Source organism: Triturus cristatus, chromosome 4_1 (genome assembly GCF_964204655.1).
Source record: "Triturus cristatus chromosome 4_1, aTriCri1.1, whole genome shotgun sequence".
NCBI lineage: Eukaryota > Metazoa > Chordata > Amphibia > Caudata > Salamandridae > Triturus > Triturus cristatus.
The window spans coordinates 1,309,817,300-1,309,844,102 of NC_140585.1; the positions used below are offsets into that span (position 1 = coordinate 1,309,817,300).

Genomic DNA, 26,803 nt, shown 5'->3' on the forward strand with positions numbered 1-26,803 from the left:
ACCTTGCCTCCTGTTCTGACGCCTCAGGGACACAAAACTTCATTTCCTCTGTCCTCCTCCACCTGCAACTGCTGTTTCAGCTGCCACAGAGGGAAATAGCAACATAAACACTGGCGAGTGACACCGCAACCTGCAGCCAAGCTGTGGGCACTGCTCGTGGAGTGCACCGCCCGACTTACACCGCAGCCCAGACACTACTCGACGCTGCACCATACTGACTCTGATGCCGTCACCGAGACCACTGCCTGCACCGGAGCCAAGGGCACCACTTGTGATGCTCATGACACACCGCCCCAACTTGCACCGCAGCCCCGACCTCACGGATGCCAGTGCTTCATCATCGCACAACCGATACGTGATGTGGGTGACCTCTCAATCCATTGACCCCGCATCGTTGAAAGGAGCCGACGCATCAATGTCGCCACAATGTCTCCTCTTCAGCAACTGTAAGGAACTGATACCTCACCTCCCCTGCAACTCAGTAAGGAACCAACGCCTCACCTCCCCTGCTGTCTTAAGGAACCAAAGCTGCCCAGCGCCATTAAAGCATCACCTCCCCGATGCCATGCACCATCTTTGTTTTCATCTTTTACCAAGGTACTGTTCTGTGGGGTCAGTATGACTCCTGGCCGGACGCCGCACACTTCGTGGTCGGCGCCATACTTTGTGATTTTCAGCTGTCATGAAGTTGTGATTGCCCCAGGTGGAGCTTTTTGTTGCTACAGAATTCATTTTTGTGACTAACCTATTTTTGATGATACCTTGATATATGTATGGTGAATTTTTGTTGCTTTGGTCTTGTTTTGTTTAGATAATGATTTCCTATTTTTCTAAAGTGGTGTGGTGTTCATTTGTAGTATTTTCACTGTATTACTGTACATGTGCACAAATGCTTTGCACACTGCCTCTGAGATAAGCCTATCTGCTCGTGCCAAGCTCCAAGAAGGTGAGGAGGGGTTGTCTAAAGGCATAACTCCCTTATCCTGACAAGAAGCAAAGGTCCCCACTTGGACAAAGGTGCAAACCATTGCCATCTAGAGATTCCCATTCAGGGATTTCAATTTGCATTATTTCAAACATGAAGAGAGAACTCTGTCCTGTTTTATATTTGCATTCTGATACTTGTAATCCTCCATTTATTATTTGAAAAGTGAAACATAAAACTATTATAACATGAAGAATAAAATCAGGAACATTTGATCTACTATGTCTGACACAAAACAATTAAAAACATTTAAAGTATGTACACTATTGCATATACATGCACATCATTTACATACCCACATTCTCCAATACATTCAGAACATTTTCTATATCTAGCAGCCTCTCCTTTACAAAGCATTTCTCACCAGCCTCCATACTGCAGATGTGCAGTGTTTCCAACTTCAACCTGACAGAGTGCCTATAAAAAAACACACCAATTGCAGCTCCCTGGAATGAGGTGATACTTCAGAGATATGTGTGCAACCAACACGTTATAGGTTAGAATTCCTGCATGTGGACTAAGTCTATCTTCTTTTATAGAGCGACAGAATGAGAATGATTTAGTTCTATTTACTCACTCTCAAAACCCGCTTTAATTTGCTGAGTGCCCCATCACTCTAATGTAGGTGCAGTGTTTCCACACCACACAGTCCCTGCACCATTCACACAGTTGTCCTCGTTTATACCAAGGTTCAGTGTGGCTCTTGCTTGCCTCTTCCATGATGCCGCCACTAGTCCCTAGTTTCAAGATGGAGGCAGAAGCAAAGATAGCGCCAGTAATATGTTTCTACCCTGTTCTTTGCCACTACCAGCATCAATCCAAACCCTGCCTTGTCAGGAGTTGGAGGTAGCATTTAGCACCTGATTTGGACAAGAATTAGTAGAGTAGAAGGAAGGAAGGTTGTGGAGTGTCAATGTGGCTTGCCAGCTCATAACTAGTGGTAGCCCCAAACTCCCACTCCACATGAGTCAGAAAAACTACCAGGGATTATCCCACCACCCCATCTGCTACCCATGCTGTACACTGGTATTCATAACAAATAATTTCTCTCAGGTGCACTTTTACCAACGGCAAATGGATAATCGTGGGTATTTCTATGCAATTTCCACACACGTAGCATTAAAAAAGGGATTTTCCCATTTGTAACATGTAAGTATATGGTATTGCACCTCTGTAAGAAGCCATTCCTGCAAGGTAGCCCGGAACATTTAAACTCCAGATACATTTTGCCTCATTTAAAGTCAGATGTGCAGCTAATGCCTTAACGCCCCTGACAGAGGACCACCCACCATATTTTGAGAATCCAGAGTACCTGGTGGGTGAGGTGGGTGCACTCTAATCTTTTTTCTTTTTCTAAATGCAATTGCCAAACAGATATTTGTTTTAGAAAAACTAAAGTCGATAGCCTTGATGTGCATGGAGATTTCTCCCTTCCCATTGGGGCATTGTTTGAAATCCATCGATGGTCACCTAAACAGGACAGGAAAACCATGATTTTCTCCAGTGGTCCAGTGGCAGATGAGTAACCATGTCAGAGATTTCTGATGGTGGCTAGCTGAGGCTCCTTAGTTGGGATCTCAGGGGTTCCCCAAGGCTAAAAAAGAACTGTACGTCAAAACATATAGCACAAAAATTGTGCAACAAACATATTGTCGCCACAATATCATCTAGCAGAATATCTTAATAGTATGTATGGATAAGTATAGATTCACTATTCTGAACTTCAAATTTAACTGCCTGGATGTCATGTTTATCGCCATGTGGAGTTAAGTATAGTGAGTGCTTAATTTGGTGAAGAATAGGAGCCGATGCCCAAAGTTTTACTCAGAATTGCACCAGAGGAACAAATTCTAAGGCTGCATAATCAGGGATCCACCTCAGGCCTCTGTTATCAACTTCCAGACACTCCCTTACCCTTTAGCTCACTCCTGCAGGTTCCTCCTTTCAGTTCTTGTGACGGTTTTTCTATCTTTATTCTTCTTATTCTTTCTCTGTTGTGAGTTTTCCCTCTTTTATTCGGGGGAAATGTTAATTGAGTAAATATAAGTGCTAGGCCCCAAAAATCAGTGCTGGTGGCCCCCACCGTCAACCACCGCTCAAATTAAGCACTGAGTATTGTAAACCTCCACTTACCTACATATACTTCACAATATTTTTGTGGTCGATATACTGCTTATGATATTTTGCAGCATGATATTTCACACTGAGGGGCAGATTTACAAGCCCCTTGCGACACATTTACGTCACCGTTGTGTCACTTCTATAATGCAGCGGCGGCGTATACCATGCACCAAGTTGTGACTTAATTACAACGTGACGCATTTAGGGAGATGCGTCACGTTGTTAAGCCCTGCGCCACATTAAACCCGTGTCAGGTTTAATGTATGCAGTGTGGGTGTTCTTTCACTGAATCACTTTTCAGAGGCCGCTGCGACAAAATCTTACGCCTACTTGAAGCAGGCGTAAGGAGTAGCGCAGCACGTTAGGTGTGGGCAGTCCCTGAACATTGCTGGAGTTGCGTCGCACTTGCGACACGACTCTAGCAATGTGCCGCCCTTATGCCATCAGATGCAACACGCATCTGTCTATCCCTGCGCCACGGTGCGCCGCATTGTAAATGCGACGCATCTGTGGTGGCACAAGGGTAGAATTGCGTGTCGCATCAGGACTGGCGCACCCCTGCTAATATGCAGGGATGTGCCAGTCCTTGTAATTCTGCCCCATTGTATTCTAGTAGTATACTTTAGAAAACTGACTTAAAAAGTATTTATTAATGAGGGATGTAGTACTACAGTGTTCTTTTACGTAGTCCTATTCCTTTGTGAATCTGCAACAAAACATCCAACTCAGTAAAGTGCAATGAGGGTATAGTAATATTTGTTTGTACTAATTGTATATGAATGTCCCTGAATATCCCCATTTCTCTAATTTGAGATGTTTTAGGGCCAATTCACAAAGGCACGTAAAGGTAAGTAAAAGCGTGTTCCAGGAGTAGTACATCAGGTACTCATTAATAAATGCCTTTGTGAATCGGCACCTAAATAAGGGGAGAAGGAATCACAAGATTAGCACCCACCAATCTCAAAATGACCCCTTCGTTTATTTGAAAGAATTGAAAGTTGACTTTGGCTTTTATTGCGTCCTTTCTCTAGTGTCTTTCTTCCAATGAGAAAAACATTTCATGAGGGTTGTTTTGCGGAATAGTTTTAGCTGCCAGTTTGAGAATATATGCCTAGTGATTACGTTTCACTACAAATGTAATAAACACTTGAAAAAAGAAAATTTTCAATATATATATATATTATATTTCTTACATCTTCAGTGTCCAAGTGAAAATGTGGATTCAGCTCAAAGCCTAGCACACTGTGTATGTGGACTTTTCTCAAACAGATCCTACCTTTCCAAATGACCGGTGAGAATGCTCCGTTTCTCCACAAACATTGCCCTCTGCAGAAGACCACCAATGTCAAAGTCACCAGATTCCACCAAGTTTGAATTGGTGCCAGGCGCGTCTCAGAACATGCTCCCACCTTATAGAATTTTCTCCTTGGAGATTGTGTTTCAGTTCTGTTACTCTGACCGACCAATCCCACTCTGAGCTAATACACATCTTGTTTAGCCCACAAAGGTCATATTAACATGATGAGTGATATTTCATATCTAATATCCCTCTGATGATTTGTGAAGTCTATCTAATTTATATAGCATCTATCTAATACATTTGTTCCAGGTCCACCATAACACAAATTTCCCTTCATCTGCTTGGACCCTTCATCAGATGTTTTAAGGCATGGAAAAAGTGTACAATTGTCTTGGCCCCCACTTTCCAAGGGGCCCCTGGGAAAGTGAAGTGAAGTTTCTCTATATTTCTCTGTATTTTAACCTTTAAGGTAGTACTTGAATTACCAAAAAACAAGAGTCATAAAATTCAAAGTTATTCCAAACAGGGGCTCCCGAAATACTTCTTGCCGGGGGCTGCCAATATCTTCAAGATAATACCGACCGCCCCCACCCCCATGTGCGGCTCCAGCTACCGCGACAGCTTGATGCCTGCCAGTGGTCCCTTCTGAAACAATGTTCTGAAGGAGAGGAAGGACTGAAGCTGAATTCACAACTCGCACATGAGCCCGAAGGAGGGCTTTGAAGTGACACTGCTCTGTTTACTCTGGGAGAGAAATCCCTACTTCCAAAGGTAGTCTGAAAAAACTGTTTGTAAGTCACAAACTTTTAATGGTCTTCCCGATGAAAGAAGCAAAGCGGGGCCTGTTTGAAGCAGAACGATCCGGATCTGAACCTCATCTTGATGTGAAAACAAATGTGCAAATCCCAGCGGGTGTCCCTTGATCTGCCACGAAAGAAAGAGCAGCAGTTGCTAACAAAAAATAAATATATATATATATATATATCTCAATATAAGCTGGCTTTCGGCGCAGCCAAAAAAGAAAGATCTTTTTTTTGTGTTCTTGCTCTTTACTTTTAGGGACAGCTAGCATAAGCTGGAACACAATGTTGGCAAGAGAACAACTCCAGAAGCCGGAGGTGGCACAGACTGTGTGACAGGGGTTATTTGGTCTGACGAGTGCCACTGCAGCCATTGACAAAGTAACTGTAATGATGGAGCACCTGGGATCATTGTGTGGACCTGGTAGGGGACTTTGTAGCAGCAGCAAGGCGAGGACTACTTTTTGCTTTTTTTTTTGTTTGTAGTGGAGTAGATGTTTGTTGTTTGCAGTGTAATTATGTGGTTTGAATTGGAATTGCTAGTTGCAGAATTGTGTGGGTTGGAATTGTGTGGTGTGTAGTAAATTTGTCTATTGGAAATATGTGGTATGGTGACTAGCTAGGGGTCAGAACTGCTGAAAAGAGATAGAAAGTAAGATTGAGTGTGATGGGTAGTTTGTGTATAAAGTGGTGAATAAACTCTACATAGAGTAATAGAAAGTGCGTGTCAAAGAGAGGATGAAGGAGAGAGAAGATTTTAGATGCATAAAGAGGCTGTGCTTGTGTATGCAGAAAACACCAAAAGAAGAGGAGAGTGCGTGTTTGCGGTTTGCATTTTTTTAAGAAACATTATGGTAAAGAAACTGTGCTGGAAGACCTGAAGTAAACTAAAATGAGAAATGCTGGATCCGTGCACGTGTGTACATTGAAATTATGTGGATAGTAATTATGTGGTATTAAGTGTAGTGGACTTATTTGTAATGGTATTGTGTGTTGTGGAGTGGTATCTATTGAGTGGAATTATATGGCGTGGTGTTGAATTATGTGGCATCATGCAGAATTGTGTGGTGTGGATTGGATGTTTTTGGTGTGTAGTGGGAAGTTGAGAGGAATTATGTTCCACGGTGTGGAATGTATTTATGTGGAGTGTTGCTATGTGGCATGGAGTAGATTTATGTGAAGTGTAATTATGTGGTATGGAGTGGGCTGGAGAGTAATTATGTTGTATTGTATGTAATTGTGTGGAGTTTAATTGTGTGATGTGGCATTGTGTGGCATGGTGTGAAATTTATGTGGAGTTTGAATGAAGGGCACATTGCGGATTTGAATTTTGTTGAGTATAATTATGTGTTTTGGCTATAAATGAATATATGTGGAGTGTAATTATGTGACGTAAAATGTAACTATGTAGTTTGGAGTGTGCAGTTTTGTTGAGTGATCTGGATTTTGGGTTGAGGGGAACTGCAGCTTTAAAATCACTCAATAAACCTGGTGATATTTTTTTATTTTAAATTACACAGCGAGCTGTTACATGTATCACTTTGTGCCTTCAACCGAATTCCCTCCTCAACCAGAAGAGATCCTGTGTTTTAACTTTAATCCCCCTGTGAAGGATGGACAGCCAGCTCCTCTGTTCTCCCCTTTACTGCAAATTCTGTGCACCACTACCTCATCCCCGCAGAGACACACAATCATAAATCATGTCCGAGGTGAGAGCACTGGAAGCCTTCATTGCACAGAGGTCTAGGTCATTCGTCATGAATCAGGGCCATCATAGGTAGCGTGTTCGCGCTATGAATGAATGACAGCCCTGATTTGAAACTGCGGTCTGCGCTGAGCCTAAGGCGCCTTCATAAAATTGCAGAACCTCTGCCAGCGCCGCCCATTTTATATATATTGTGCACACAAGGGCAAATGTCACACAAATGTACACAATATACCAAAGGTGTTTCTCCCACACAAATGGGAAAAATATCACCCATTTGTGCAGAGTGAGAGGATGTGGCACATTGGTGAGAGCTGCCAACTTATGAGCTAGGGATCCATGTTCCAACCTCGGCGTCGGCTCAACATTGTGTGAATTTTGTCAGATCACTTATTCTCGCCTGTGCTATATAAATGCATTAATTTAAATTTAAACAAGCATTGGCATAGCCAATAGGTCTCGCCTTTGGGACCTTATAAGTGTTGAGCCATGCAACAGTTGCATAACTAAATACTTATAAGGTCCCAAAAGCGAGACCTATTGGCTATGCCTAGCGGCCGTGCGGCTGCGAAAGTGAAAGTGATCGCGATCGTGATTGCGGTCACGATCAAACATCAAAGCGGCCGCGAAAGTGAAAGCAATCGCGGTAAAGTGCGGCGCGTGCGCCCGCGCACATGCACTGTAGCTCTAGGCTGGCCTGGTAGCACTTTTTGGAGCCCTCTCAATAAGTCTCGCCAGACCAGCGCATGCGCTGGGTCAGGCGAGACCTAAAAAACAGTGATCTTAGCAATCTTGAAAGGGTTTTGGGGTGGACAAGCACTGTTGTGGGAGGGGAGAGGGGTGGGGAGAGACAGCACAGGGAGATTAAGTAGAAGAAGCAGTGATTTAAGTAAACAAGTGTGAAGCCTGTTGTTGAAGCAGCAGGTGCTGTGCTAATAAAAGGCATGCAGCCGCACAAGTCCCCTGACATAACTGCAGTACCTTTGAGGCAAATTGCTGGAACTGCTATGTCAAGAAAGGAACATCCAACAAGGATCTTCAGAGTGAGAGAATGTGGCGCAGCGGTCAGAACTGCTGACTCGGGAGCTGGGGATTCGTGTTGAAACCTCAGCATCTGCTCAACATCTTGTAAGTTTGGGCAAATCACATATTCCTCCCCTGGCCCCGCTATAAAAATGTTCAACTTGAAATTAAAATAAAAGAAGCAATCTTAGAGGGGTGGTAAGGTCGGGCAAGTAATGTTGTGGGAGGGATGAGAGGGTGGGGAGAGAGGGCACAGTAAATTAAAGTATCAGTATCACAATTTAAATGAAACAAAAAAAAGTAGTAATATCACAGGGGTGGTGGTGGTGGGCAAGCAGTGTTGTGGAAGAGGTGAGGGGTTGGGGAATGGCACAGTGAGATTAAGTGAAGGCAGGGCACATGAATCTGCTGAAGCTAAGTAAACAGAACACTTAACAAGCAGAGGCAGGTCAACAACAAAAAAGGTGCTCTCGAAGCTCTCTACATAGCCTGCCAAGTAAGAACACAAGTAGCAGAAGCAGTTGTTATGGGAGGATACAAAAGTCCAAAAGGAGGGACTACTAAGCATATCAACGAAACAAAAGCCGGCATTTCCAAAGGACAGAAAGAAGAACCAATGAAAGATGGGTGATCCTCCAAGCCCATATTCTGAACACAGCATGTCTTGAAGAGACAGCACATGCACTGACAAGCCAAGACTTAGAAACACTACAAACAGAAAAGAGCATCTATCGTATCATTCTCAATCTATTCAATCACTTTTCTCAAGCTCAGAGACACAAAATGTAAGGTAGAGACCGTCATGTGGAGACAGCTGAAACTGCAACGTCCAGACTAACCATTAAAAATGCAATTTATGTCAAATACTTTTCTTAATTGGTTTGTCTCCTTGGTAATGCTGGTTCTAGTTGAACTCTGCAGTGTATTTGTTCCTGCTCAAAGAACACTTATCTCAATCAAATTTAATGATTGCAAAGAAATGTTTTTTGAATGTCTCTCAAAAATTAGAGTGTTAGACTATTAGAGAGAAACTTAACAGTCCGGAGGTTAGTGGTGTCTGCGCGCCAGCAAAACCCAAACAGCCGACTGAAAAAGTGAAACTGGTCTCTATGAGGGATCACAACTAATAGGTTGCCAAAAGCTGCTAAGCCTTCTCCTGAGCGCATGTGCAGCAAAGAGTCAATCAAAAACGCAGTGAAGAAAATAAAAAAATTAACCCCTTGAGTGCCCATGACGAGATGGTCTCGTCATGGGCCGCGTTTGAGCTGTGCCCATGACGAGACTATCTCGTCATGAACCCCGCCCGCTAATTCAACGCCCGGCACAGGGCGGGGAAAGGGCGGGGCACACAAGGGGTTAAAGGCCAAAGCCACATTAGTTAAAAATAGAAAAATGTTACCAAGAAAATATCACAGAAATGAAGAAACTTTGATACAATGATCTAAAGGATAAAACAAATGTCCAACAGGAAGGAATTGGAAAATCATGTTGAATGTTATCCTTTAGAACATGCACAAAGGTAAAACAAAACCTAATCCTCTCCCATGCTAGACTGTGGTATCCGCACCTTCTGTTGTACAATCTATTGACCACCCATGGAAGACTTCAATTCCCTACAGTTGCACAAACTAAAACTTTAATGAAAAGCAAAGTTTGTTCATTAAGGAGGTGTGATGTTAGCATATAGTATTGTTTCTGTCGTGGAAAATTAAACATTTCTGATGCTTTTTTACTGACAGAGAGGGAACATTCCCAAAAGTGTGACCTAATGTGGTAAACATGTTGCTTTTACAGGAGAGGAGTCGCTCACAATTTTTGTGGACAAGCGGAAGCTGAGCAAGAGGATGGAAGGCAGTGATCCCAGTGGCAACAGCTCTTCAGTGACTCTAGAGACGTTGCACCAGCTGGCAGCCTCATACTTTATCGACAGGGACAGTACTCTACGCCGACTTCACCACATCCAGATCGCATCCACCGCCATCAAGGTAAGAAAATTGTGTCTGTGGACACCCGTAAAATGATGTGATAAGTTGTCCCTTAGACTCCCATATTTCATAGATGTTCATTGGCCTATGGCTGAATGGGGGCCCGAAGGTTTGTGGCCCCCCTGAAGAGGTGCCACAGGGACTGCAGTTGCCTGTGTTATTGCCCTGCCAAAGTGTTGCTCCTAAAATCACTGATATTCATATTGTATTGACTTTGCACTTATTGATGGCTGTCAGAAATTGGTTTGTTGGGTGACTGGTCTGTGAACCCTGGTCAAGCAACAACCACAGTACTTGTCAGGGGGAGGCACAATCCAAGACTATATTAAGCTGTCCTCAACCCTCTGATAGCTTGGCGCCGAACAGTCATGCTTAACTTAGAGGCAATGTGTAAAGTATTTGTGGAACAATTCACACAGTATTAAAGTGTAAACACCACACAAAAAGTATCCCACACCACGTTAGAAAAATAGTTATTTCCTTAATAAATAAAACATGAACATGATGACAAAAATCCAATCAGTAGAACAGGAGATATTCAATTTGAAATATTTCAGTGAAAAAAGCATCAAAACGCACAAAGCGCCAACTGTGGTTATCTGGTCGTACAAGATCAGGACAAAGTCACAAGGTCAGTCTGATTCTGATGGAGCTCAGGCCGCCTACAGGGAACAAAGTACCTTAAATCCTGGTTTCATGAGCCTTGAAAAGGTCCATGTCAAAGATGCATTGCACAGCCGAAGCAATCCATCAGTTCCGAGAGGAAGCGAGGCTGCGATGCGAGGGACTGCGTCAACGTTAAGGATCCCATCAGGGGGGCTTGCGATGCGTAGTCCATTGTCGAGGATGTAGCACACAGACATGGAGATTCCATGGTTCTGAAGATCTGCTAGTATGGGATGTGGAGTTCGGCATCAGCGTCGAGGCTGCCATCAATGAGGGATGTGAGGGCTGTGCCGAGGATGCATCACTGAGTGCAGGTTCTAAAATTGTTGCTGGCTGCAGGGGCATTGCAAGGTCTTTTCAACTGGTCCAACCCAAGCGGCAGTGGACAAGCATTGGTTCTTCTTGGGTTTGCACCACACAGCAGAGGAGATGTGTCTGGTTCGTTGGTCGCAGAGGCTGGTAATACATGTAAAGCCCACTTCCAAATATCCAGGACTGAGGTGACACCACTTGGCAGGGTAGACTCACAGATGGCAGAGTCCAGGTGCAGATGCAAGGTTATTGGAAGCCTGTTATGTCCCTAAGGTTTCAGATCAGGAGGCGAGCCTAGTAGCCCTTGGAGTCAGTCTGGGTTCTGGGTTCAAGAGATGCTGGTCCAGTCCTTCCCACCCAGGCAAAAGACCCGCAGGCAGCAGGTCAGCACAGCACGGAAGCTGTTCCTTCCGAGCAGCTGTCCAGCAAAGTAGCAGTACTCTCAGCAGCACAACAGTCCTTCTTTCTGGCAGAGTAGTCACAGGTCCAGAAATGTACTGAAGAGTTGGTGTCTGAGGCCCAGTAAATATACCCAGTTGTGCCGTTGAAGTGGGAAGAAGCTTCTAGAGGCATGCCTTTGAAGTAAACAGGTGCCTTGCCATCCTGGCTCTAAATTAACTAGCAGGGATTTGCAGCCCTGTGTATAGAGACAGGACACAGCCTATTCAAGTGTAAGTGGGGCTGGGCCCAGTTCCTTCCTGCCAATAATGGCCTATCTAGTCACATCTAAGCTTCCCATTGTGTGGGGCTGTCTAGGAAGAATACACAATGCCCAACTGTCACCCACACCCAGTCTTGTGAACCAGAGAGAGGCTGCAGGCACCAAAGGGCTAAGGCAATAAAATGCTAACTCTTTGCAAGTGGCATTTTCAAAATTCTGACTTAAATCCATTGTCATCACAACTTAGGATTTTTAAGTCCAGGAACACCAAATATGAAGGGTTTACCTTTTACCAGTTGGTAATTACACTTATGGATTGTAAAAAGTAAATTCCAGTGTTATCCTATTTGATTTGATTTATTACCCACAAAGCACAAACAAATGCCCGGTGCATCTTGGCACTGCTCAAAATGGAATAAAATGATAGGCAGGAGAAACTAGGATACTAATCATGTCTGAAAAGCCAAATCTTAAAATCCTTCCTAGACTTTAGTAAAGAGGGGGCCATTTTTAACTTCAGGGGTAACTGATTCCAGTTCTGGGCCAGGCAACTGTAGCCTCCTGCCGCCCCAGGTAGCCAGCCTGTGGTTGGGCACTGCTAGATAGCTTGCTGAGCAGGAGCAAATATTCCTTCCTAGAAGGTACTGTCTAAATCTATCTTTTAGCTAAGCTGGGCCAAGGCCATGGAGAGCTTCATAGGCCATACAAAGGCCTTTAAAGGCAATCCATTTCTTTAGCGGGAGCCAACACAATTTTTTATGGCTTGGGAGACCGACCTGTATCTAGGAACCTTAATCAGCATACGAGCCACCGCGTTTTGTAAAACTTGAAGTTTAATCAATGATTTTTCTCGGGAGGTTTTGCAATGGTTTTTTCTAGATAGAACTAGTGCAACAACAACAGTCTTTATCAGATGAAAAGGAAGGAACTGGCGATATTCTTGACTGAACGCAAGGCAAAGAAGGAGGCCGAAGTGACTCTATTCACTTGTGCTTTGCAAGATAATCAAGACACCCGGGTTTTTACCTTCTGGATTGGCGATGGTTAAGTGCCGTGTTTCTCAGGCCACCAGTCCGTTGTCCAGAATGTTGGATTATTGCTGAGCAGAATAACTTTGGTTTTTAATTAATTTAGTTTTAGGTAGTTTGTATCCATCCACCAGCCCACAGCACTTATACAGCTACTAAAGGTCTTACCCACCTCTGCGCTCTTATCCACTATGGAGACAATTATATGGGTGACATCCTGAAGGGTTTGATTAATGCTGTCAGAGAGGTAATGTACAGATTGAACAGTGTTGGGGTCTGGTATGAGCCCAGAGGAAACCTACAAGACAGTGTAAAGGGTTCCGATATGAAGCCCTTATAGGAGACTGATTGAATCCGGTAAGTCAGGAATGATCTCAAAAGATTGAGGGCAGCACCCTGGAAATCCAGGCTCTGAGACCGAGTGATCAGAAGATCATGATTGACTGTATCAAAGATCACAGGCAGATCTCACAGGATGAGGGTGGCATTACCCCCCTTATCCACTGCAGTCCTGATCACTTCTGTTGCAAACATAGGCAAAGCCTTTTCTTAAACCACACTTTGTGTCATCTAAAAAGCCATTAACTTCCACAAAAGCAGCAAGGTGTGAGCTCATTATTCTCTCAACCAATTTTACTGGGAAAGGGAGTCTTGAAATATTGTGAGAGATAGGTCTTGAAGTAGTGAAAAATAATTTGAGTTTTTCACTATCAGGACATGCAAAACCTAAAAAGTACATGTCCAGCTATTTGTATACACTGCACACTGCCCTTGGGGCTGTCCAGGACCTGCCTTAGGGGTGACTTATATGTATTAAAAGAGAAGGATTGAGCCTGGCAAAAGATTAATTTTGCCATATCTGAATGGCAGTTTAAAACAGAACACACACAGACTGCAGTGGCAGGCCTGAAACATGTTTGAAGTGCTACTTAAGTGGGTGGCATAATCGGTGCTGCAGGCCCACTGGTAACTTTCAATTTATAGGCCCTGGACATATGTAGTGCCACTTTAGTAGGGACTTACAAGTAAATTAAATATATCAATTGGGCATAAGCCAATCTAACATGTTTTAAGGAGAGAGCACAAGCCCTTTAGCACTGGTTAGCAGTGGTAAAGTGTGCAGAGTTCTAAGGCTAGCAAAAACAGGAGGTATAAAGGCAAAACGTTAGGGGAAAACCACACGTAAAGATAGTGAGATAATTATTTTACCCATGAATACATGCATATGAATTATTGACGGTTTTCTTTAAACAAGCATGTTTATTGTCTATGCTTTTAGTGTTCTTATTTATAAGGAAATATAACCAAACAAGTGTAGGCCAAAGGGATGGAGAAAACAAGTGGAAAGAGAAATAATGGGAAATTTGACTCTACGCTTTGTGGCCCTATTTTCATTGGCCACCTCAGTCCATGTCATCATGGTCACTGTTCACTATCGTGGGTTTTTAACCTACAACTCATTGCCATGAAGTGTGTTAGTCTACTTAGCTCCCTCGAAACGAACCAGTACTATACCGCGTAGAATGCATTAGGTTGTACTAAGCCAAGGATTGGACACAATGCTTATGATGGCGTTCTGAGGTGGCTACCCACTCTGAATTTACCTGCTAGATCTAGAACTGATACCTTTTGGGTCCTTTGGGGTCACGGAGGGTCTCCTTTTATAGATGAGTAGCATATAGACCCGGAAACAAAACACCCCCTCTCAAGCACCTAGGTTGTGGTGTCTTAGTCCTTTTATTGCGCCTTGGATGTCCTGCATGGCGTGCCTCATGACAGTGGCTGCGCTTACTTTCAAACAGGTGTGCAACTGTTATAATCATCTTGGCCAAGTATTTCGCAGCATAGCACAATCCTTTATGACCATTGGCAGGTAACATATCTTCACAGTTTAACAACTATTTTCACATTTTATATAATAGTTGTGAGGGCAAAATCCACAGCTCTGCAGGCAAGTTTTAATGATGTCATACCCGCTCAATTTCACTTAGTGTTTGGCTGCACAATACTTTTTCATGGATCCGGTGCTCTATACCTGAGAAAAACAATCATACAGTGGGGGACTTTTCCTATCCATGTTTGAAAGACGAAATTTGAAACTGATAGTTGATTCTGGTCAGACTGCTCTTGTATGCTTCAATCATTTCATAAAGCATTTGTCCAGTTGCATTATCTTTTAATGATTATATCGATGTTAGAGCATTATGTATGTGCATTATGTATGTGCACCTCCCGTGCAAGGTGTAGTTTCATTAAACTCTGTTAAAGGTTTGCAGAAATGAATGCCGGCAATTTGCTGGATATGACCATTGATGGCTCTGGAAACATCTATTACAACACAGGTATTACAATGTAGTGCCTTTACAATGCACTCAGTACCATGACTGCGACGTTACCACGGGTTCCATTACAATGCTAGTCATTACAACGACTTGCTTTAAGGAAAGCGGTGTTGGACTGGTGTTGGATTTTAAGTCCAACACCTTCCCTACTGATACATCAACAGGAGTTGGAATAGTAATTTAACCAATCCCAAAGTCATGCACTTCCCTAAAGCAATTCGTTGCAATGACTTGCATTGTAATGGAACTCATATGACACTGTCATGGTTTTGGCAGCGTTGTTAAGCCACTCGTGGGTTTGGCATGCGTGGTAACAGATGCAATTCTGATGACTCTGATGTTGTGCCAGGGAGGACATCCACACCGGACACTACTTCGTATCACTATGATCTAGGTCACTGACAACTTGATGAGATTTGTTCTATATTGGGCATCGGGCTTGCTCATAGGAAGAAAATGTTGTCTAAATATACTCAAAACCAGTCACTATCACAAACACTGCATACATAAACATTGGCTTCTATTTAGGTGACAAAGCCTCATTAGAGAATGGTTTCTGGCTGTCTCCCTGTGGGCACATAAACAACACCTCTAGGTGTCCTGAATGTGACTTCTGGACTTAATGTCATTTCACACGATCGGGAAAAACTATGTGAGACCCTCGTGCTACACACTGTGCAAGATCACGTGACCTGGACGTTTCTTGCAACCAGTAACAGTGTGTCAAAAAGTAAGGTCATTGACAAGCTGTTGTGGCCACACGTCGAAGGTGTCATAATTTAAGGTAGTTGGAAGGTCAAAATATTGTGGTTCCATGTGAAGGGGATAGCAGAAACATAATTATCGAAAAATATTTTTTACATTGGTCTACCTTAAGTATAGATCAAACCTGTTTTTTCTTAAAAAGAGGTACGTGATTAAAGCTGTCACTCTTCAAAATGGCCTGCCCTCCTCAGATTTAAAGATTTGTGTCTCTAAGAAAAGGTTTAGGCCCAGATATACCAACATTTTGTATTGTTGGGGTGCTGCTTCTTTCACATAGACATGACGCCAAATTTATTTCGGGATTTACTGAGTCACCGAAAGCCTAATTTGCGTGGCTTTGCAAACAAAAACAAGCATTGGCATGGCCAATAGGTCTCGCCTTTGGGACCTTATAAGTGTTTAGTTATCCAGCACAATATTCTTGGTGCAACAACATCAAGTGTTGCATGGCCAAACACTTATAAGGTCCCAAAGGCGAGACCTATTGGCTATGCCAATGCTTCTTTTGAGTGAGTGGCTCGTGCAGGCATGCCACTGTGAGGTAGAGATGCTGCGAGTGCTTTTACAAGAGCCCCTGTGACATTGCACCTCTTCAAAATGTATCTTGGGTCTGGTGTAATACTTCTAGCCCCTATTCCCGTCTTCTTGCACCCAATGCATTCCTAAATGTCCCATGTACAGCTGGGTTTGACACTCCTATTACCCCTGCCCTCCAGTGACACTGTACCTGTCACTGCTGGTGGTGGTGGACGTGGTGGTGGACTTGGTGGTGGTGGTGGATGTTGTGGTGGTGGACGTGGTGGTGTTGAACGGGGTGGACATGGTGGATGTGGTGGTGGTGGACGTGGTGGTGGTGGACGTGGTGGTGGTGGAAATGGTGGTGGTGGACATGGTTGTGGACGTGGTGGTGGTGGTGGATCTGGTGGAGGTGGTGGATGTGGTGGTGGACATGGTGGTGGTGGACATGGTGGTGATGGATGTGGTGGTGGAAGTGGTGGTGGATCTGGTGGTGGTAGACGTGTTGGTGGTGGACGTGTTGGTGGTGGACGTTGTGGTGGACGTGGTGGTGGTGAACATGGTGGTGGTGGACATGGTGGTGGTGGACGTGGTGGTTGACATGGTGCTGGTGATGGACATGGTGGTGGTGGATGTGGTGGTGGTAGACGTGGTGGTGGTGGTTGACGTGGTGGTGGTGGACATGGTGGTGGTGGACATGGTGATGGTGAATGTGGTGGTGGTGGATGTGGTGGTGGTGGTGGGCATGGTGGTGGTGGTTGACGTGGTAGTGGTGGATGTGGTGGTGGTGGATGTGGTGGTGGATGTGGTGGACGTGGTGGTGGTGGACGTGGTGGTGGTAGACATGGTGGTGGTGGAGGACGTGGTGGTGGATGTGGTGGTGGCGGACATGGTGGTGGTGGTGGCCGTGGTGGTGGTGGATGTGGTGGTGGACATGGTGGTGGTGGATGTGGAGGTGGATGTGGTGGTGGATGTGGTGGTGGTCATGGTGGTGGAAGTGGTGGTGGTGGACGTGGTGGATGTGTTGGTGGTGGTGGACATGATGGTGGTGGTGGACGTGGTGGTGGTGTACGTGGTGGGGGACGTGATGGTGGTGGACGTGGTGGTGGTGGTGGACGTGGTGGTGGATGTGGTGGACATGGACTTGTGGAGGTTTTGGTGGTGGACATGGTGGTGGTGGTGGGCATGGTGGACAGGGTGGACATGGTGGTGGTGGTGGACATGGTGGTAATGGTGGACGTGGTGGTGGTGGACATGGTGGTGGACGTGGGGGGTGGTGGACGTGGTGGTGGTGGTGGATGACTATTGGGTGGGAGGGTGCTGGTAAAATGCGGATGGAGAGGAGGATCTCGAAGGGGGAACTTGAGAGAGCAAAAAGAGGCTGGATATTAGATACAAAAAATGGCAAGTACATAGAACACAAAACAGATTTAACGGGGTGGTCCCTTCTTATAGCGCATGTGAATGTTCCTTAGCACCCCGTTTTTAGTAAACAGGGGGACAATGGGGAGATTAATTGATTAATCACGCATGATGATCGCGTGCAATTAATTAAATATTTACGCATGAGGATCGCGTGCGGAAGCTGGTGTTGTTTGAGTCAAGGCTTTGGCGTATCAATGTGTGATTCTGGGCAAACTAGTTAATCTTCCGTGCCTTCTAAAAGGCAATGTGTTCCTGTGTGAATGTGCTCTTGTGTAATGTAACTTGGTATCTTGTAAAGGTCTCTACTACTCTTGAGTTCAGTTTGCGCTGTATGAATTTGTTAAACAAACAGCCAGCAGACCTTTGTAGAGCAAGAGCCTATTATATCCGTTCATGTGGCGCACTCACAGCAATGAGGGCTCTGTACAGCCCAGTACTGCACACTACACAATAAACAAATATCCGTTCATGTAGCGCACGCACAGCAATGAGGGCTCCGTACAGCCCAGTACTGCATTTAAAATTTAAAGCGCATTAAAGCGCAATGCACCGTTAATAAAAAAAACACGTCGTGCCTGCAGTGTGAGTGGCTCACAAAGAAAAGGAAAAAGTGCTTAGCGGCTAATTAAGAGACACTGTCTCCCTCCGCAAGTAAAAGATCCAATCCCGGTGGGCGGGGCCAAAAGTGGACAGGGTGGAAACCAGGAGGGACTAAAAAGCCTCCTGGACAATCGCAACACCTGGTTTTGCATAATTGGTGACGCAAAATGACGCGCACCAATGCAAAACACGGACAGAGTAGAAAGCGAGCTTCTGGAATCGTATCGATTCCAAGAAGCCTTCGCATGGCGAGACAGCGCTTGCGCACTGCTAACTCCAAGCGACACCTAAAAATAACGAAAGCATGGCAGAACATATGGCTGCTATGCATTACTTTACATTGGTAAAGTGTAACATGGGTAGAACATGGGTATTCCCCTTGCATACACCCATAATTTACTAAAGTATGTAAATCACTTGAAACTGACATTTCAAGGAGGACAACTATATGTCCTAACCAATAAATATCCTTTAAATGAGCGGTAAAAATTGTACGAAATACTACATTTGCTATTTTGTGCAAAATAACATTGTGAACCAGGGACATAATGCAAGTCCCCAGAGCCCCTGCGGTTTGGGGAGAGGGTGACATCCCCACCTTGGAGGGGCTCATGTCCATCTTGGCATTGTGACAGGGATCGTGCCATCTCACACAATAAACAGCAGCTCCTGGCTGGCTACAGCAAGCTGTGCAGGATAAGCATTGTGTGGCCATCCTTGAGAATACAGCAACAAAGCTTAAATATGCTTTCTTTATTTTTGCTGTGGAGAGGTGCCCCTCTCAGTTGCAAACAGTGCTGGCAGAATTTGTTCCTAAGGAAAGGGTCGAGTAACACTGAACATGAACGTGAATTCATCAAAACTCCAAGGGGGCAGAAGTGATATCACTCGCCATTTTACCTTTCCGTTCACTCCTATACATGCTTACACATACATACACACTTGCTCTTGCAAAAACACACTCTCACCTGCACACATGCCCACAACATACATTTAAAAGCATGTGTTACTTACGTCAGCTACCAGAGCGCATCATATTCCAGCTAATTGTACTCAATTGTTTGGTACACTATAGAGAATATTGTTTTTCACTATTAGTATAATAAAAACATGACAGAAAGTAAGGAGATTGAAGCTCCAACCACTGTCTATAAGAACGAGCTTCCCTTGTGTTCCTGACACTGATTTTTCGACCTCTGAGGCTAGGGGTTGCAAATGCAGTGCCAGGAGTCGCAAGGGGCACACCAGGGGTCACTGCTGTGACGCCTGGCGACCCCTAAATGACGTCCAAGGTTCTGAGGTGAGGCATTTTGGGGTGGGGCCTTTAAAAGATGCCTTTGGTGTGGGGCACTGTTGAAGTGGTCCTGTGTCTGGGAGCCTAGTGACGCGATTCCCATCAGCACAGATGCTTTCACTTTCCCTCGTTGTCATTTCCAAGGAGCCGTTCTTTGTTTCTTTCTCTTTTCAATCTCTGTATATTCCTCTACGTCTCTGTCCATTTGCACCTCTCTCTTCTTCTCCATCTTTCAATGATTCTCTCTCTTGAGTTCTCTTTCTATTCCTCTCTCACTGGCTTAATGAAACTTGAGGGGGCCTCCGTGCAAGGTACCTTAAAATCTGTGTGTTCTATAGCATCTCTCTTACTCGCACTATAAAACCAACTCACACACGCTGCTTTAGCGTGACGATCTTTGCTTTCTTCCAGTGCCGCCATCTTGGGTGTGGTATCCTGTTAGTGTGCCACTACCTGCCGCCATTTTGCGAGGCGCTCTAGCGGTTGGGAGGCCTGTTGTGTACCTATTTAAAACCACCTGATGCAAGCGCGCAGCGGGCGCGCCAACGGCGCGCCGGAGGCGTGCCAGAGGCAAGCCCGTCTGCGCCCGTCCGCGTCCCGGACGCTCCCAGCGTCAGTAATGCTATCCGACAGTCAGAAAGAGTGACATACAGCCGCGCACAACTATTACAGATAAATCCATCTAAGGGTCCTGAGACAGCTGGGGCCGATCTTTTCTGTGGCCTAATTAACAGTCGGTCGCTTGTCAAGCACTCTATTGATGTGTTTAGTCTACTGGAAGACCTGAAACTGGATGCACTCTTTGTAACAGAAACCTGGGCCACCACGGAATCTGCCGTTGGCCTGAGCGGGGCATGTCCTAGCGGTTATAAAATTCTTCACAAGCGTCGCAGTACGGGCAGAGGTGGAGGAGTGGGCTTAATATTTAAGGATACTCTGGACTTTAGACCATGTCAGATCGACGAGGTTGGGGGTATAGAAATCCTGGGCTTTTCACTTCAGGCCCCTAGTGGAAATCTACTCTCGGGGATGCTCTGTTATAGACCACCGGGCGCGATCACACAATTCCACCTCCTCGCTGAAATCATCACCAACCCAAAGCTTACTCACACCAATATGGTTATTCTTGGTGACTTTAATCTTATTGAGGATGGAGGCCTATGCGGCCAACTGAGAAACCTCCTATACACGTGCTCCACCTTGAATCTCCATCAATTGGTGTCCAGCCCTACCCATCTGAAGGGACGTATTCTAGATTTGGTCTTCGCCAATCCAGCTATAATTGAAGTCTCCAATATAGTGCCGTTGAATTGGACTGATCATTTTCTTGTCCTTCTAAGTATGGCAATGCCCTGCCAAAAGAATCTACCTAGCCAGCGGCACCTCCACAGGATGGACAGAGAATGGGCCAAACTGGCCAAGGTGGATTCTATAACTACATCCTTTGATGTCAATCTTTTCTCCTCCAACAGGTCTGTGGAGGATAATTATAGGTCTTTCACGGAACACATTACTGAACTGCTAGACCAGCATATCCCCATAAAATCCTTAAAGAGGGTAAGGAAAAGATCAGCGCCCTGGTACAATGAGAAATTACATCATCTTAGACTCTCTCGCAGACAAGCAGAGAGGAAGTGGAGAAGAAACTACTTCGAAGGAGACAAAAAGGATCTAAGACTAGTTCAACTGCAATATAAATCTCTCATTCTAAGATCCAAGGCAGATTTTTACGCTAATTCTATCACCCAGGCTTCTAACGGGTCCAAAGCCCTCTTTAAGATCGTCCGAGACCTTTCCAATCCAGACTGCATGAATAACAGAGTCGCCCCCTCGCAAACTCTGTGTAACGAAATTGCCTCCTTTTTTCAGGAGAAGATCTCCAATATTGTGAATAAAATGCAGGACAATTTCCAGGACAGTTCTGAGGAAATAATCAGCCCAGCTGACGGAGATCATAAATCAACTGTTAGCCTGGGCAGTTTTCAACCTCTCTCTCACGAAGTCTTTGACACTCTGATCGAAAGTGTGTCGTCTGGCTCGCCCTTAGATCCTCTTCCCCATAAGATGTGGAAGCTTTATGGACGTAACACTTTTCCCTGGCTAAGGTCGATTTGTAATCAATCCCTGACGGCCGGATCTGTTCCTGCCTGCTGGAAATTAGCAGTGGTAACCCCACTGATAAAAAAACCGAACCTGGACCCTCTGGTGCCAGCTAATTTCAGGCCCATCTCTCTTTTGCCCTTTCCGGTAAAGATACTGGAGAAGTCTGTAAGTAAGACTCTGTCTCAGTTTCTGGAGGAGAATTCTCTGCTCGACAGGGACCAGTTCGGTTTCCGTCCTGGTCACGGTACCGAAACAGCGTTAACCACCATGCTGGACCACCTTCGAATGCGTGCCGACAACGGAAATGCTATGATTCTGGTGCTTCTTGATATGTCGGCAGCATTCGACACGGTGAGCCACCCAATCCTGTTAGAGAGGCTGAGGCAGTTAGGCGTGAAGGGCAGAGCGCTGCAATGGTTCAGTTCTTACCTAGAAGACAGACAGCAGGTCGTCACCATGTCACCGTTCTCCTCTGGCAGAGCGCCAGTTGCGTACGGGGTGTCGCAGGGGTCCGTTATCAGTCCCATCCTTTTTAACATCTACCTGCGGCCCCTGTTTCCGCTGATCAAATCTTTCGGAGTTAGCTTGGTGAATTACGCCGATGACACGCAACTGGCCTTCTCTCTAGAGGGGGATGACGCGCTTTCCATGGACCGCTTCCATCAGTGCATGAATCAGACCACGAACTGGCTCAGAAGGAATTCTCTTCAGTTTAATAGCGGCAAAACTGAGGTGGTCTTCTGTTCGCCTTTCAGGATCCCCAAATACTTCTCTCCCGATTTTCGCCTTACACCGGAGGAAGGTCCCCTTACACCTGTTAAGAAGGTTCGTAACCTTGGGGTGATCATTGATGCCGACCTCCAAATGGTGTCTCAGGCAAGTAAAACTGCCAACGTCTGCTTTGCCCTGCTGCGGTTACTTCGGAGCATACTCCCCCTGCTCCCTAGGGAGTCGTGAGCTACAGTGGTACGCAGCACGGTATTAAGCAGACTTGATTACTGCAACTCCCTTTTTCTGGGAGCTCCACAGTATATCCTCCAAGGATTGTTGAGGATTCAGCCAAGCTAGTGTTAGGCAGGCGACGCTGTTCCTCGTCGGCCAGAGCATTGAGGGACCTACAATGGCTTCCCGTGGGGGAAAGGATCGTTTTTAAGTCCTTATGCCTAACCTTTAGAGCAATACATGGACTGGGCCCAGCCCCTCTACAGGATAAGTTTGCCCGCTACTTACCAAGCAGGCATCTTCGCTCTTCTACAGCTGATCTTTTGGTAATTCCGAGATTCAAGTGCACTAGGGTAGGCGGAAGATCCTTTAGCACAGTAGCATCTGGCCTGTGGAACAAGCTCCCTGCGAACCTGCGACATTGTACCTCCCTACTTGAATTTCGTAAGGGACTTAAGACCTGGCTATATCCTAAAGTTTAATCAAGATAGGTCTTCCTTTTGACCTCCTTCTGTCACCTTCGATGTAGTTCTTAGTCAAAAGCGCCAAGATGCCCGCAGGGCGATAGATGCGCTATACAAGTTCCACAAAAAAAAAAAAAAAAAAAGGTATGTGGAGGGGCCCCTTCCAGGCTCAATCAGGAGCTCTACGGCCAGAGTGCTGAAGGGGCCCCTTGGAGCTTCGGGTGCCCCCGCACCGTGGGGATGCGGGGGCTTGTGTTACGCCCCTGGCCCCTCTCTCTTACTGTCTATCTCAAGGTTTGTCTTTTTCTATCTCGTTCTACTTCTCTTTCTTCCTTTTTTAAGACTTTCCCTCCCTCTTCTAAGCCTTTGCCTTGCTTTCTCTCACCTTCATGCCTACCACTACCTCTCTGGCCATTTACCTTGAACCCTGACATCTGAGGCCAGTGGCTGAATCCTTTCCCTAGTGCCTCCTACTTACTAACCTTAAGATTTTTTTTTCTTTTACTTAATTTACTGCCTCTATTCCAGACATGATTTATTAGAGGTATAGACCCAATCCTGAAGATCACTGAGCCATTTCTGAGACCCTCATATCGAGTCCAGTTAGTTGTGATATGTGTGGTAATTCCTGTTACCGCACATATCACCTCTGCAATATATCGTAATTATGAGTTTTGGATAAAAATCAGCTGGTCAAACCTGCTGATATTTCGGGGGGGGGGGGGGGGGAATGTCCAGTATTTAACCAAAAGACGCAGATTTTGATGCAGTAAGCACCACAATCCACATGTTATTCCACAAATGCCTATAGGTGGGTGGTAATCATTGCAGCTGGTAAATTCCAACTTGGCAGAGTCCGTTTTTCTGAGGTGAAATAAATATCACACCAATTACTGGCCCTCTCTTAATGAACGGCTAAGAATACATTGGTGTTACATTTTAATTATCACAGATGTATGAGTGCCTGGTACATTTCTCAGGGTATTCACTACACACACATAGGAGCTAGGTGGCCCTAAACATATGTGACATTTTCAAATAATCATAGCCTTTTGGAAAATATTACTTTGCATTCTGGGACTTGCAGGGTTGTATTCACACTAATCAGCATGGGATTACAAATCATACATTGCAAAGTGTTTTGGATAAATATCCAGGATTAGTTACATGTTTCAAATATCGGTTTAGGCCCCTTAGCAGCCTTGCAAACCCATCCCTTCACTAAGTTGACATTAGGTATCTGTTGTCCATTCTTTGCATGTTTTAGGGGGCAAGGTTGCTATGCTGCTGTCTGTACTGTATCTATTCTGTGTGTTGGGCGCTCGCCCGTCTGCTCCCCATGTTCACATGTAGTGGGAAGGCACCCTACACAGCTCCTCCTATACCTGTTTTGTGAGGTGGCTTGAAGTGTTTCTTCTCATGTTTTGTGTGGGGGTGGCCTGCAGAATCCTCGAGATCTTCTGTGATGTTACTTTTATGTCATGGCGGTCTGCACAGCTGGCGACTGCGCTGTAGTACATTTGCGAGGGGGGCTTGCACTGTTTCTTCACCACCTGCATCTAGTCAGTGTGAAGTTGTTTTCCACAGCTGATGCACATGCTGTCTCTTTTCTGGGTGTGGAAAATCACTGATGCGTATGCCTGCTTCTTGTCAAGGGTGCATGTCCCATGTGTTATCCTCTTCTGCAAGGAAACATTCACTTCTTCTTCTAAAACTATTTTGTGGGACTAATCTTATTTATTTATGAGGTTTTTTTAAAGGGCCTGATGACAAACCGTGGGCGACTATGAAGCTCTGAAGCAAAATCAGCAAATTAAGACAATGTAGGGAGGAGGACAGAGAGGTCACCCTGATGTGAAGTGAAGCAACCCTATTCAGTATTAGTCTAACATTGCTCTGGTCGCAGCCAAACATCAGATGGCCACCTATAAAAAAGTAAAGTTTTCAGGCATTTTCTCAGGCTAGGGTCCACGGCATTCCAGAGTTTGGATGCATGGACACCCAAGAATCTTCTGCCACATTCTTTATATTTGAGCGTTTTTTGTTGGATAATGTTCAGGTACATGGATTTAAGGCTCCTGGATGAAATGTAGTGTGCGGCTATCTCTTGATGGTAGATGGGTGCTTTATTTCAGAGACATTGTGAGTTGTGAACAGGATTTTAAAAGTAATCCTTCCTAGTTTTAGCTCTGAGCTAAAGAAGGGCTTTCAAGGCCTGTTTCACAAGGTCTTTTACCCAAAGGCTGAATCAGAGTTTTTTTTCTCAATATTCATCCTTTGCAACATATTAATAAGTTTATTCATGGAGGAATGTAGATTGTTCTCTCCCTTGTGTGCTGTACCTATTTTGTGAACTGGTACAAGTCAGTGAAGCTTGCACTGGAGCTGCGGGCACTCTTTTCTGTGGAACAGAAACCTGTTCTGTCCATGCCTTTGTCAGTGCATCCTCTTGTAAGTGGTCTGTATGGCTTCTCCTCAACTTTGATCTAAAGAGCACTCAGGTAAAGGGCCCTATACAACCTAGGCAAGAGACTGAACAAACAGGATTTAGTTGAATGTTCCCTGCATCATCTAAACTGCACAGGAATGCAGTGTCTTCTGTGGCTGCACTGACACCAGGGGCCATATTACATAAAATGCCCCAGGGGCGCAACTGGCGTTTGAACCCCCCGCTTTGCACGCCCCGGGGCACTTTCGTATTACAGAGGGAGCTGCAGACGCTTGTGCGGCCCCTTCTGTAATACCAAAAGAGCTGGAGCGCATAAAGCTCGGTGAAATGAAGGAAAGTGTGCCACATGTGAATGCAAAAAGAACTATTGATGGACAGAATGCAGAACAATGTCATACATTCACCCCAGTACAGAGATCTGGGCCTAAATCCATCGTTTTTTTGCTCACCATGCCATTCCAGTTTGGACCCAGCCATATGCAAATCAGTCTTGACCCTGTGTCCAATGGGAACACTCCAGCCCGAACTGCAAGGCCAGGTCCTCCCTGGACTGGAAACAAGCATCCTAGGACCGGTTTCGGGGTTTGACCCCTCTTCAGCCAGGATAGCTTGATTCCAGTGGCATGGAGAGCACGGGACTCACGTCTGAGCATACCCGTCCCACTCGGGGTGACAAATGCAAAAAGAACTATTGATGGACAGAATGCAGAACAATGTCATACATTCACCCCAGTGCAGAAATCTGGGCCTAATTCCATCGTTTTTTTTTTTGCTCACCATGCCATTCCAGTTTGGACCCAGCCATATGCAAATCAGTCTTGACCCTGTGCCCAATGGGAACAGTCCAGCCCGAACTGCAAGACCAGGTCCTCCCTGGACAGGAAACAAGCATCCTAGGACCGGTTTCGGGGTTTCACCCCTTTTCAGCCAGGATAGCTTGATTCCAGTGGCATGGAGAGCACGGGACTCACGTCTGAGCATACCCATCCCACTCGGGGTGACAAATGCAAAAAGAACTATTGATGGACAGAATGCAGAACAATGTCATACATTCATCCCAGTACAGACATCTGGGCCTAAATCTATAGTTTTTTTGCTCACCATGCCATTCCAGTTTGGACCCAGCCATATGCAAATCATTCTTGACCCTGTGCCCAATGGGAACAGTCCAGCCCGAACTGCAAGGCCAGGTCCTCCCTGAACTGGAACCAGGCATCCTAGGACCGGTTTCGCATTGCATGTGTAATGCGGCCGCATCTCCCTAATAAAAACACACTTTTTGCTCAGCCGACGCCAATGGAAATACCAGTAGACGGC

At 45.3% G+C, this 26,803-nt stretch overlaps 1 protein-coding gene across 2 annotated transcripts in view; it reads left to right on the forward strand.

Moving 5' to 3' along the window:
* The window catches only part of BRINP3 (BMP/retinoic acid inducible neural specific 3), an 845,680-nt gene that overhangs the window by 512,608 nt on the left and 306,269 nt on the right, over positions 1 to 26,803 (forward strand). For both annotated transcript variants that reach the window (XM_085654808.1, XM_085654809.1), the window contains one exon: positions 9,729 to 9,919. In XM_085654808.1, coding sequence (XP_085510934.1) covers positions 9,729 to 9,919 — 191 coding nt within the window. The remainder of the gene's footprint in view (positions 1 to 9,728; positions 9,920 to 26,803) is intronic.